We start from the raw sequence: 13,087 nt of genomic DNA, 5'->3' as shown, positions 1-13,087 counted from the left end.
CTGTATCATCAGATTTCCAACCTATGCTCCATTGCTGCCTGCCCATACACGAGAGGCCACCAGGAAAAAGAATAATCAGATGTTTGGCGATAAACATAGTGATGGGTAGCTGCGCAACATTTCTGAAGTAGTTTATGGTTGCCAAACCAAGGATGCCGAGATGAGTGAAACAGTTGTCAACACCTGTGAGTAACATTCACCCCTCTATGGTAACACTGTCTCCATAAATAACTACCGCTGCACCCCTTCGATTAGCTGGTGCATTCTGGTGTCAAGCCACTCTCAACACTATGTCTATCCCTCCCAACTCTCATATTGAAAAGCCTACTTTTGGCTAATTCTCTGCCCATTAAGAGCTTGAAGTCTAGCACAATTGTGTCCAACGATTTGGAACCACAACTGCATTCACAACTGTATGAATCATTCTAAGGTGCACACAGATAAATGACTTAGTTATTCTCAATGAACCTTTTTACCGCTCATTACAAACGAGCTCTATCAATGGCAAGGGGATGGACAATAATGTGCCCTTAATTCTTTTCCCAATACACACCACAAACAAGATTTATATCTGGTGATTCGAGTAGCCACTGTAGACATTTCATGCTCGTGTCAATCAAGAAAATCTGACAGTTTCAGTTGTGAACATGAGGCCCTCATACTCTTGGAACATGCAATCCTGTTTCACTTGAGGAACATGGTCACCTAAAATAATTTCACCAATCATCAGGTACCTTTTCTATGAATGTGACCCAAGGAACCACTGATAATGGAAGCATCTAGGCCAAAGTTGTACCTACAGCACTCTTAGAAAGCCATTAAAAGTGTGTATTGGATTTTTCCACCTGCTGTCCTCCATGTCATGCAAAAGGGAAAATAGTGAAAGTAAACTTCGTAGTCTACACCGCTCCTTGTACCACTGATGCCTCTATTTTGCAACAAATTTGGCAGTAGTTCAACTGTGAAGGTTTTGTTTGTGGTGTTCCAGTCATTGGCAATACTGCAAGATCTCTCTCTCTCTCTCTCTCTCTCTCTCTCTCTCTCTCTCTCTCTCTCACACACACACACACACACACACACACACACACACACACACACACACACACAAGCCAAAACAGTATGACCACAACTTTGGATGACACCTGGTGGTGCAGCGTGGCATGTTACTGCGTAACAGAAGTATGTAAGTGGAGCAGACACAGATGGTGATGTGAAGAAATTGGCAGCAAATGGTGAAATCCATTGAGATAAGCAACTCTGAGAATGGGTAGGTTGCTATTAGGCAGAGCCTGTGAACAAGTATCTAAAAAACGGTGAAGCTAGTCGAATAGTCACGTGCCACTGTTATAGAATTGATAGAAAGAGGTTGGAGGACAGTGAAACTACCACCAGGTGCTAAATGATTGAATGTCCACATTTCTTCACAAAAGGTGGGTTTCGAAAGCTAGTATGCTCTGTAAAGGAGGACAGACTGTGATCTGTGGCATCTCTGCCAGAAGAGCACAATGATGGTGCATGCACCAAGTGTTTCTGAGCGCACCATTCATCATACACTGTTGAACATGGAGCTTCACAGCAGACCACCCCTACATGTTCACATGGCGACCCAATGGACATTTACGATTGATGTGGGCACAGGATCATCGGGAAACATGTCCGCTATTCGGGTGAATCACATTTTTGCTACACTATGTCAGTGGTTGTCTCCACAAGCATTGTCATTGAGATGAACGTGCAGTGTGTCATGGATGCAAGTTTGGGGGGGGGCGGGGGGGGAGCAATATTACACTATGGGAAACGTTCTTCTGCACTTGCATGGGACCTGTGGTAGTAATCGAAGACAAGCTGACAGCTGCGAATCACCTGCCTCGCTTCATGTTTGATGTCTTCCCTGAAGGCATCCTCTTTCAGCAGTATAACTGTCTGTGCCTCAGAGCCAGAATGTGCTACAATGATTCAAGGAGCATTATAGTGAACTCATGTTGATGGCTTGATGACCAAATTCGCCTGATGTAAATCCCATGGAACCCACTGGCTCTCTATTGGGAGGCACCACTGTGGACACATTATTTGTGTGAATTACATGACCTGTGTGTAGACACTTAGTGCCACTTACCTCCACTAATCTACCAACAAACTGTCGGATCCCTGATACACAGAATCAGTGATGTATTTCGGTCTGAAGGCAGACACAAGCTATTGAGCAGGTGGTCATAATGTTTTGCTCAGCAGTGTGTAAAACCCAGTAACCACTTTTATGGCAGTAGCCCTACTAGAGTATCAATCCACTTATTTTCACCTCAGTTTTGTGTAACAATTGAAGTCCCTTCAAAAATTATGTTTACTGTCATGACACCAAATAAAAAAACTGAAGGCTGCTATTAGATTAATGGCTTTTCACAGTTACACCTCAATAATATTCCCTCATTTGAAGTCAGCGCGGTCTGACACGATATTCAACACAACAGTTACAGATTTTTTTGAAGATACAACACTTTCAAACATATTCTATTGTGTGTGTGAGTGTGGGGGAGGGGGAGCGAGGGGTGGGTTACAAACTGATAGTGCAGTACAGACGAATTATAAAAACAAAGAAATACCTACCAATTCCAACTGCTGTGACACATGACAAAGTGGCAAACTTAAAAACCCATCAAAATTCAATATGCACATCATAACAAGAATTATACTTTTTCTCATATAAAATTTATTGGCTTCACCAACTCAAAAGCAGCCGCCTTTCAACCTAACCTACATGTGGGATTGCTACTGATTAGTCTGTCACCATAACCCACATTTCCAAAAAAAATGTATAGAAGCAAAATAAATGTCAGTGTTGGGTTTTACCTTTTGTCATGCCACAACATAATAGTGGGTCAAAGTCCAGTGTTGGTAGCTTCAACTTATTTTTTGTAGCAACTCAGCGAAGATTATGCTTTTGCTATTATTAGAATTGTTATCAACCGACGATATTTTTTGATAATTGTTTTTATCATTTAAGACCAAAAACTATGGTGGTACATATATTACCATTGGACCTTTGAGAGGTATTCTGTTATGTGTTGCCACTGCACATAAAAAAATAATGAACAGTTTGTTGTTTTTATTTTATGTTTTCTTTTACTTTATTTAAAAAAATATTTGTTACTCATATTAAAGTTTACTTACCACAATGTGAACACAATCCTTGAAACTTTAGCATGCAATAATAAAGGTGATACAGGTCACAATAATGTATATAGCAGAAGCCAATCAATGTGTTCCAACAATAATAGTGATCCGATAACACACAGATTGTTGTAGCAGTTTTCATACACTTGGTGCAGTGTAATACTACAAGATGTCAGGCATTAGACAGAGCTGGTAAGGCATATTCCCAAAAGTTTGGGACACGCTCAAGTTGGTGGTAAGAATGCTTTCCAAGGACCACAAATGACAGATTAATTTTGTGATAAGTAAACCTCCCAAGCACCTTCTAGAAACTATTTTGGTGGTTACTTCCCAATAACCATAAACCCACTATTGTTTTGTGAGATATACACTTCCCACAATCCAGAAGGCTATATTTCACAACAAACAGAAACTACAGTTGGTGCAGTGGACTGCCTCCAAATGCCAGTAGTGTACAGAAGTGGTAACACAGGTATCCTCTTAGTGCTGTAAAGAAATACATGCAGTGCAAAACTTATCTTCCACGGCACACAGAAGTGTTAACTGAGAATTTCCAGAAAGTGTTATGTCTATTTGAGACTTAACAGTTTGTCAGTCCATGTAAATCTATGCCAGTTTCAAAAGCTGCTGAATTTCTGCTTAGAGGTAGTCAACAGGTCCACTTCTATTCAGCATTGATAATGCAAATTAAAAATGTTGTCACAGTGTTCACTATACACCTTAGTTTAACATAGCTGTTCATTAGTGCATTCCAGGAGAAATCTGCAACCTTTTTTAATGAGGAGTATTTGGATAACAAAACATATCTTTATAAGAAACTGAACAACAGGATAAATGAGCTAGAGAGTGAATCTTAATGGTGTGTCAGACAGATCCGTAGTGTAGCCCGAGGTTAGGTTGAAAGGTAGTATGTGTAAGAGTTGACAAAGTCAATGAATGTCAGTGCCCCAAGGTTGTGGTAATAGAATGGCCTGTATAATAGCCTAATGTTTATGTTCATACTATATTTAACATACTCTGTCACAAAACAAACTGGAAGGCAAATTCCGAAAACAAACTAGGTACAACTAATGAACAAGTCTCTGATGAGTATTGTGATGCCTATTATGTACGTACACTGTACATAATCTATGAAAAATACCTAGCAGGGTCCACAACAAAACTTCTGCCTCTAATTATCACCTTCCAGACTAACCTAGATCTCTCACTATCTCATAGACAACATCTTTTTCAGTAATACAACCATCATTTCTTTAACTTAAACGATTTGACGAGTTAAAAAACAGTGAAACATTTACAGTGACAGTAGATAAGAACTGCACAGCAATCAAGAGTGCATCAAGGTTAAGGAGGGTGGGGGGAGAGCAAAAGGGCGAAAAAAATTAAAATAAAATTAAAATAAAAAATGCCTTGCATAAAAATCACCGAAGATTTAAGAATCCGATTTGGCCATATGAAAAATGTAGCAAAACTTCCCAATCACACACTCTTAGGTTATATGTTCAAATCTGTGTTTATTCCGCATGCAAATAATTCATCCTGCATAAGTTGTTACCCAGTTGATAACAGTGCACATTTCACACACTTTGCATTAAAGGTGCAGATAGACAACTTCACAATCCCTTCAAGTCTGCTGAGACATCTGCGAGATTGTCTGCAATTCCGTATGTGTAAGAGCATTTATTTGGCACCATATTAAGAGGTTATATGAGACATATACCAAGGCACTGAAAGAAAATTTAAAGTATTTGATTCCAAGCAGTCTGATAGTAACTATGAATTAGCATCTGCTGAAATAATCTGTTTCAGTAATCCTTTAGCTGATTACCATATTTCATTGCATATGCATTGGGATATTAATATGTATGCTGTATTACAATTGGTGTTGCCCATTTATGGTGAGGAAGTCACAAATTTCCCCACTTATGTAAATCATGATCCCAGAAGTGCGTAATTTCTACTGAAATGTGGGCATAAACAAGCATCCAGATGCAAGATAGGTGAGGCACCCAAGTGCCTCTTACCTGAGGTAGTTAGGTAAACGTCGAGGGCAGCTCCACGCTTCACGGCCGGAAATGCCTTGCTACGGGAGCTACCTAGCTTGGCCCGCAATCTCGTCTCCAAGCCCCGCACGTGCTGCAAAGTGCAGGGGCATTAACAACATAACCCTACGTGCAGATCCAATACACCCTGGTGACAATACTGTCATTAGATTTATGACAAATGGCTAGTTGTATTACATTCAAGAATCAAGTAACTTTGACAAAATGCCCACTGTTAAAGATTATTCTTTCAAAAGTATTAAAAACAGGTAGAAAATTTCATGTGAGAAACAAATACATTACAGTAACACCTTATTTTTCTTTTACATGATGCAGAAATAAAAGGTATAGGCAGCTTCTTTGATGATTTCTTGAAACTACAAAGGACTAAACAAAGAGGTTAAATGGCACGTAAGAATTGCTGCTGCCAGACTGGGCAGGATAATGAACAAAATACTTCATTGTCTTCACAGCTCTTCGTGCTGCACTCAATGACTGAAGGACCTGTAATGGCATTAGGAAAAAGGGGGTTAAGGTTAACAATGTTTGAGGCTCGAGATGGACCCTTCCATATCTATGTATTTCCCCCCCTCATGACGTTACACCGGTAAGTAGTTATCCGTAAAAGGACACTCAGCATTTCGTCAATACTGGGTACCACATACTACTGCAACTTTGAACACATGCTGTGAGAATTTGTGGTAAAATAATAATTTCATTTATTTAAGATGTTGTATCAGCCTGAGGTCCTGAAATACTAAAACTACTTTATAAGTTCACGTCATGGGCTTACCTCGAATGTCAACAACGGTTTTTCGTTGTCGTCCTTGTAGTATTCTATGTTGCACGCAACAAGACCTTTATCAAAGGTTCTCACCGTAATTAAACTGTTTCTGTCTGCTTCGTACAGGGACACAAACGTATCACCAATTTCAAGAGAATGTTTGAATTTTAAAGAAGGTAGGTAATCCAATAAGACGCTTTCCACATTTTCTTGTAGTAGCTTTCTTTCGTCTGTACAAAAGGAAAACAATTATAATGAATAGCCTGCTTATACCACATGAAAAACTTCATAGCTCGAACGAATTTTCGTCCCTCGGGTTACCTTTATTTGTGATAGCTGAAGGGTTGACAGAGAAGTCTAAAAGAATCGTGTTAATAGCCATATTTGAATGAGTGGTTGGTGTACGGAATCAAATCTTGCGTCCCTCTAAACTGCTACGCGCAAGGTAGTTCTTATTCCGCCAATTCAAGGTTAGCCCGCCGATAACCTACGATGTTTGGCCAACCAAAAAAAAAAAAATTGTTATGTAATTCTGACGTCAAAGATTCTATCTTGAACTGAATTTGGGACTGTTTTCCCATGCCTGCGTATAGCACCGGCGGGAACTTGAACAGATTTTGACTTTTGTTTTCTTTTCTTCTCTTTATTCATCCAAGAATCATCTACACTTGTCAAGGTAATACACTGCAAAGCAATAGGCCAAAATATACAGCACACAGCGTACTTAACACATTTTATGAGGTGAGGACAGGTAGCCTTTACTAAAGAAGAAGAAATATACCTGAAATCGCCTGTTTGTATACAACACTGTTGAGATATGATGCAGTATGGAAAGTGTCGTCCATATGTTACAAAACATAGAAAGATACTTCTCATAGAAAATATATGCATACAAACGCTTCAAAACGTTTATAAGGCAATACGGAAACTAAGTTTGCAATCGGCGCGTTACCTGATAGGAGTGTCAACATAGTTTGCGCAAATATTAGAGCTGTGTTACCTGGCCCATAATTCTTTGTAAGTGTCAAATAACCGTTTCTCAACAGAGCAAACTTTTTCACGTTGGGGAGGTTGTTTAACGGAAACTATAGCATCAGTTTATGTTCTTACTTATGCAAAGTGTAGGATTCTTCTTTATCCAAATGCTATGGTACTTTAATCATTTTCGCTTTTACATATTAGACCTCTTTTGTGGAAGAAAACCATCACATGAAAGATATGCAATCTGTTACGAAGCCAAAAGCATATCATATAATAAAGACTAAAAATGCATAAAAGCAGAAGATCCATTTCTATAACATGAATGATCACAGTGACATTAGGCTAACTTGATTTAGCAGAGTAAATTGCTGTCGGTATCTAATTGGGAAGATCAGATTTATTATATACACATTAGCAAAACAAGAACATATAACATTTTTATTAATGTACAGAGTTCTATAAATCGATGCCTGCACTACAGGCTGTAAAAGCAGAAAGTTACAAGAACAGAAACATAACCAATGAGTGCTATGAATTTTTACTAACCAAATGCAGAGAATATAATAGAATCAGGCACCTTTCCAGACAGACTAAAAACAGCACTGGTTACACCTATTTTTAAGAAAGGTGACAACAACAAAATAGAAAACTACAGACCAGTCTCAATCCTTCCTGTCTTTTCCAAAATAGTTGAGAAAGTTATATACAACAGGATTATAAACTTTCTTAACAAACACAACCTGATGTTCGAAAATCAAAATGGATTCCTAAAAGGTAAATGAACTAGCACCGCAGCTGGTCAACTAATTGAAGAGGTGTTAGGGTGTATCGAAAGCAAGGAACATGTGGCAGGTGTATACCTAGACCTGGAAAAAGCCTTTGATTGTGTGAATGTTGACATCCTATTAGACAAGCTAGGGAACATGGGCATTAGAGGCGCTGCTTATGACCTAATAAAGTGTTATATGAGCAATAGAAAACAGTTTGTTCTACTTAAAACGGAAAGTGGTGTCTACAAATCAGAGATCACTTGCATAAAATATGGTGTGCCCCAGGGGTCGGTGTTGGGCCCCCTTCTCTTCTTGATCTATGTAAATGATATTAAATACTATACTATAAATTCCAAAATTGTTCTGTATGCTGATGACGCATTCATTGTGTTTAAAAAGGAATCATGTAATGAACTAGAGGCCGAGTGTAATAATGTGACAAAAGAAATTGTTCAGTTTTTTAATGAAAGCCACTTAAATGGCTCAAATGGCTCTGAGCACTATGGGACTCAACTGCTGTGGTCATAAGTCCCCTAGAACTTAGAACTACTTAAACCTAACTAACCTAAGGACAGCACACAACACCCAGCCATCACGAGGCAGAGAAAAATCCCTGACCCCGCCGGGAATCGAACCCGGGAACCCGGGCGTGGGAAGCGAGAACGCTACCGCACGTCCACGAGATGCGGGCAACCACTTAAATGTAAGCACCAGTAAAACATGTTTGATGGAGTTTAACAAAAGTAGTTTGAATAATGAAATTAAATTATACATTGTCAACAAACTATTAAATAAAAAATTCAATTCTAAAATTCCTTGGTGTAACAATCCAAAGCAACCTGAAATGGGACACACATATTGACTCCCTAGCAACTAAGCTGTCAAAAAATATATTTGCAATCAGTACTATTAGCAAGTTCTGTAGAGACACTGTAGTCCTAAAGACAGTATTGAAATTTGGGGGGGCAACAACCAAAGCTAATCTTGATAAGCTACTCATTCTTCAAAAAAGGAGTGTGAGAATAATCTGTGGAGCAAAATATAGGGAATCTTGTCACAACTTGTTTCCAAAAACAGAGGTGTTAACTGTTATAAACATATACATTCTAAAAGCCATATTGCTTGTGAAAAGACTGCACCCAAACACTTATTCAGATTTCCACCAGTACAATACTAGAAATAAGGAAAGATTTTTACATTGGCAGCCACAGAACAGCACTTTACGAAAAGGGGCCTCAGTACGCAGGTATAAAATTAGCTAATGCACTGCCTAGTGCAGTCATGGCTCTTCCTACAATTAAACTGAAACATCAGCTTAAGAAATTTTTAGTAAAAACCCTTTCTACACATTAGAAGAGTACCATACTTATATGAAGACCAACAAATGCTATGTGAAATTATGTGAATAGAAATCTGAAGTGTTGGCATAAGAGCCAACACCGTGTTGCTAGAGAAGGCCGAAATGCACGCTTTTAATTACACGCAGACTGGTGTGAGGTCTGGAACAGGTCAGAGAAATAAGACTAGCAAAATAGGAGGTACTGGTAGAATACTTTACTTTAATCCACAATCGGTGTACAGCTCTCTTGGCTGTACATAATTTCCATTTCAATATACACTGGTAATGGCGCCTTGCTAGGTCGTAGCAAATGACGTAGCTGAAGGCTCTGCTAACTATCGTCTCGGCAAATGAGAGCGTAATTTGTCAGTGAACCATTGCTATGAACGTCGGCTGTACAACTGGGGTGAGTGCTAGGACGACTCTTTAGACCTGCCGTGTGGTGGCGCTCGGTCTGCAATCACTCACAGTGGCGACATGCGGGTCCGACGTATACTAACGGACCGCGGCCGATTTAAAGGCTACCACCTAGCAAGTGTGGTGTCTGGCGGTGACACCACAAAATCAGTAAGCATCTTATTGTAATTTTGTTGTAAATTAATGACGTATTCAGAAGAATGTGTCTAGTGCAATGTACAAATAACTTTAATCATTACTGTTTCTTTGTACATGTGCAGTGTACCATCCGATGTTGAATAAAGCTGTTATTATTGTTATTATTATTATTATCACACAACCAGAAGAAAGATTTGGTAAAAAATTGATTCTTTAAGGAAAGAGGTGAAAAGAATAAAGGATTCCAGGGAAAGTTGTGCTGGCTCAGATGAAATATTAGAATCCACTTTGCAGTAGGAGTTTTTAACACATTACCTTTGTGGCTATGTGATACTGTTCTCTGTATTTTGTTAACAAAATCTTATAGTAATATTTTTTTGCATACAAAAATATTCAAATAATTATGTCAAGGATTGTAGATATTACAATTCAATATTGTATTATATTTTTGTGTCAGTATCCATGTTGCTGTGTAGTTTCTCTTTCTTTGAAGTTTTCAGGTGTTGATGTGTGCGTTGCTAAGAGTAATGTGCTGTTTATTTTAGAACACTGAATAAATCTTTAAGCAGCATATTTGTTAGGTCTTTTATATTCCTGACTTGTTAGTAGATGTGTGTGGTTCTGCTAAACATTGATCTCGTGAACAACTGAGATGTATAATTAAATAGCCAGTCACTGTGGCCGAGCCATTCTAGACACTTCAGTTCGGAACCGCACTGCTGCTACGGTCGCTGGTTCGAATCCTACCTCAGGTGTGGATGTGTGTGATGTCCTTAGGTTAGTCAGGTTCAAGTAATTCTAAGTCTATGGGACTGATGACCTCAGATGTTAAGTCCCATAGTGCTTAGAGCCATTTGAACCATTTTTTATAATTAAATAAAGTGACGCCGACTGGGGTTACTTTGGTGCTTGCAGGGTTACTTTGGTGCAACACCAAAAAAAGTTTTAAATTTTTGTGCTGAACAAACGAAACAAGATATATTGGTATTTTTGGGTTTAAAATAATCTTATACCCTACTTGAGGATATTTTAATAGTTTTGAGTAATTTAAAATTTTTACCTTTGACAACACTGGAGTTTTTGTAAACCTTTGTTCTAATGTGTGCTCAAAACTTCTCATTGTGGACGAATTCAGTAACAAGATAAAAATAAGGTAAGTGTCAAAATATCATCTTCCATAATCTGTTATAAGTCTGTGATAATTGTTTGTTTCTTATTATTTTTTTAAACAGTACATGTTTAACTTTTTTAAACTTGACCTAAAAACTAGTTTTTCAGGGCTACTGTGTACCAGTCCTATTTAGAATGAAGTAGCCCTATCAGTTTACATATACGTTTTTTACTTCCAAATGAAAACAAAAATATACATTGTTGTATACGTTACTGTTGTGCAAAATTATTTTGGTTGTTTTTGTTCCATTTACTGATCGTAGAATGACGAAAACCTGCAAGATAAAGCCAGGTCCAAGAAAGTACACTGGTTATAATGCTGAAACCTTGGAAGCTTGTTTGAAGGACATACGACATGGAGTCAGTATTACAATGCACCTAGAAGCACAGTAATAAATAAGCTTAATACGTATGGGTTACTGGTACCGGAAGGGCTACTTTCAAAAACACGTGGCCATCCTACAGTTTTCAGTCGAGAAGAAGAACACGCCTTTGAGGCTCATATTGACAAGTTAGCTACATTTGGATTTAGTATCACTGATCTCGATTTACGATAGTCCACAAAATGCCGTATTGACAAACAGGGGCATACAGTGAAGAGTTTTAAAAACGAATTTTCAGGTCCTGATCGGGCAGCATCATTTAGAAAACGTCACCCTAAGCTAACGTTGCATACAGCGAGCAACATTAAATGACTAAGGGCTGCTATCAATGAAACGGTAGTCAGTGATTATTTTGACAACATACAAACTTTTCTCAGTAACGTTCAGATGAGAACATACGGAATTACGACGAGACGAACCTGCGAGATGACCCCAGAGAGAGCGAGATCATTTGTAAAAGAGAGCAGAAGTACATTGAACACATAATGGACTTAACGAAGTCTTGTATTTCTTTAATGTTTTGCGGAAGTGGCTTTGTAGAGATGTTATCACTCTATGTGGTATATAGTTCTGAGCATTTACGGTTTACACAGACTGAAGATGGTCCTGCTGGATGCAGGTACAACAGAACGAAAAGTGGGTGGTTTGATTTGCGGACATTCGAAGATCGTTTATGACCACTTTACTTCCTTGGCTGAAAAAGCTGCCTGGTGTCAAGTTTGTGATTGGGGACAACTTTAGTTATATCAACTCAGAACTTGTAAAAGCTCATGATGCTAACGATTTAAAGTTTGGTGTCTGCCACCAAACTCGACACATATCACCCAACTGTTGGACGTCGCCTACTGTAGCCCTATGAAAAGGGAGTGGCGTAAGATATTGACTTTGTGGAAGGCTTGCCCAATGATCAGTTTCCTAAACTGCTATAACAGCTAGTTGATTGTTTGTATGTGGAGAGGAAGGAAAATATGATATCTGAAATAAAAAAAGAGGCATCATACCTTTTGACAGTACCAAAGTACTGGAGTGCTCGCTTCAACATGGTAACTTCAACAGCCCTATGAAAAGTCTAATTGGAGAAAGTTATGCAACACCTTGCAGAAAAAAGGAAGGATGTAACAAAAAGTACTAGGTCAACTCAGAAGTTGGATGCTCCAGCTGGAAAAAGTTTTTGTTCAAAGTTGTTTGACGAGTCAAGCGAAAATGAAATGGACTTCGGAGGCATACCAACTTCTACACCTAAGCCGAAAAAAGGGGCCCAGCGTAGAAAGCTGGAACTGGCAAGCGAATCAGATAACGCTAGTTCTTACACTCTTGGTGATGATAGCGCTTCTGATGGTGGCTCACAGCTTTCTTTAACTGAAAGTGCATCTGGAGATTCCGATAAAGAAGTTGGTACCGTTGAGCTTATCGAGGAAACACCACCGGCACCAGACTTAGAATCATTGAAATATAACTTGAAAGAAGGTGACTTCATTGTTGTCATGTAAGAAGGAAAGCATTATCCATGTCTGATAACAAAACTGCGTAATGGGGTAGAGTGAAGCAATTCAGTATACTGTATGAGCAAGACCAAAAAGTGACCTGACAAAAAGGATATTCTTGTTTATGAGTGGACTGAGATGAAGAAAAAAATCAACCCTCCCGAGCTCATGAAATGGGGACTTTTTAATGTTCCTGAGATGGCTGATTTTGAGTTGGTATAAGAAATTAACTTTAATAAAGTTTGTAGAACAAAATAAAGGCTTTTCACGTTTTTCAAATCAAATCTAAAATTTTGTTTTCTTTATTGGTATTTAAATAAGTAAATAAATTTTTTTGCTACTTTGTATTGTCATTTCATTACCTGGTTGTTGTGTAACAGGTTACAATAGACTAACATAAGATTTGTA

The 13,087-nt window shown here is 38.5% G+C and overlaps 1 protein-coding gene across 2 annotated transcripts in view; it reads right to left on the bottom strand.

Moving 5' to 3' along the window:
- Positions 1-6,500, bottom strand: part of LOC126419901 (spermine synthase-like) — a 51,614-nt gene extending 45,114 nt beyond the window's left edge. The window contains exons 1-3 of one of the 2 annotated variants that reach the window (XM_050087180.1): positions 6,319-6,500; positions 6,007-6,227; positions 5,196-5,307 (exon numbers count right to left, since the gene is read on the bottom strand). In XM_050087180.1, the coding sequence (XP_049943137.1) occupies positions 5,196-5,307; positions 6,007-6,227; positions 6,319-6,379 (394 nt within the window). In that variant the 5' untranslated portion in view covers positions 6,380-6,500. The remainder of the gene's footprint in view (positions 1-5,195; positions 5,308-6,006; positions 6,228-6,318) is intronic. The other variant, XM_050087179.1, reaches the window with a different exon arrangement.
- Between the last annotated feature and the right edge of the window lie 6,587 nt (positions 6,501-13,087).

This window comes from Schistocerca serialis, chromosome 9 (genome assembly GCF_023864345.2).
Source record: "Schistocerca serialis cubense isolate TAMUIC-IGC-003099 chromosome 9, iqSchSeri2.2, whole genome shotgun sequence".
In the NCBI taxonomy this organism is placed as follows: Eukaryota; Metazoa; Arthropoda; class Insecta; order Orthoptera; family Acrididae; genus Schistocerca; species Schistocerca serialis.
Note: the sequence above shows the minus strand (reverse complement) of the source record. Positions and strands in the feature narration are given on the sequence as shown.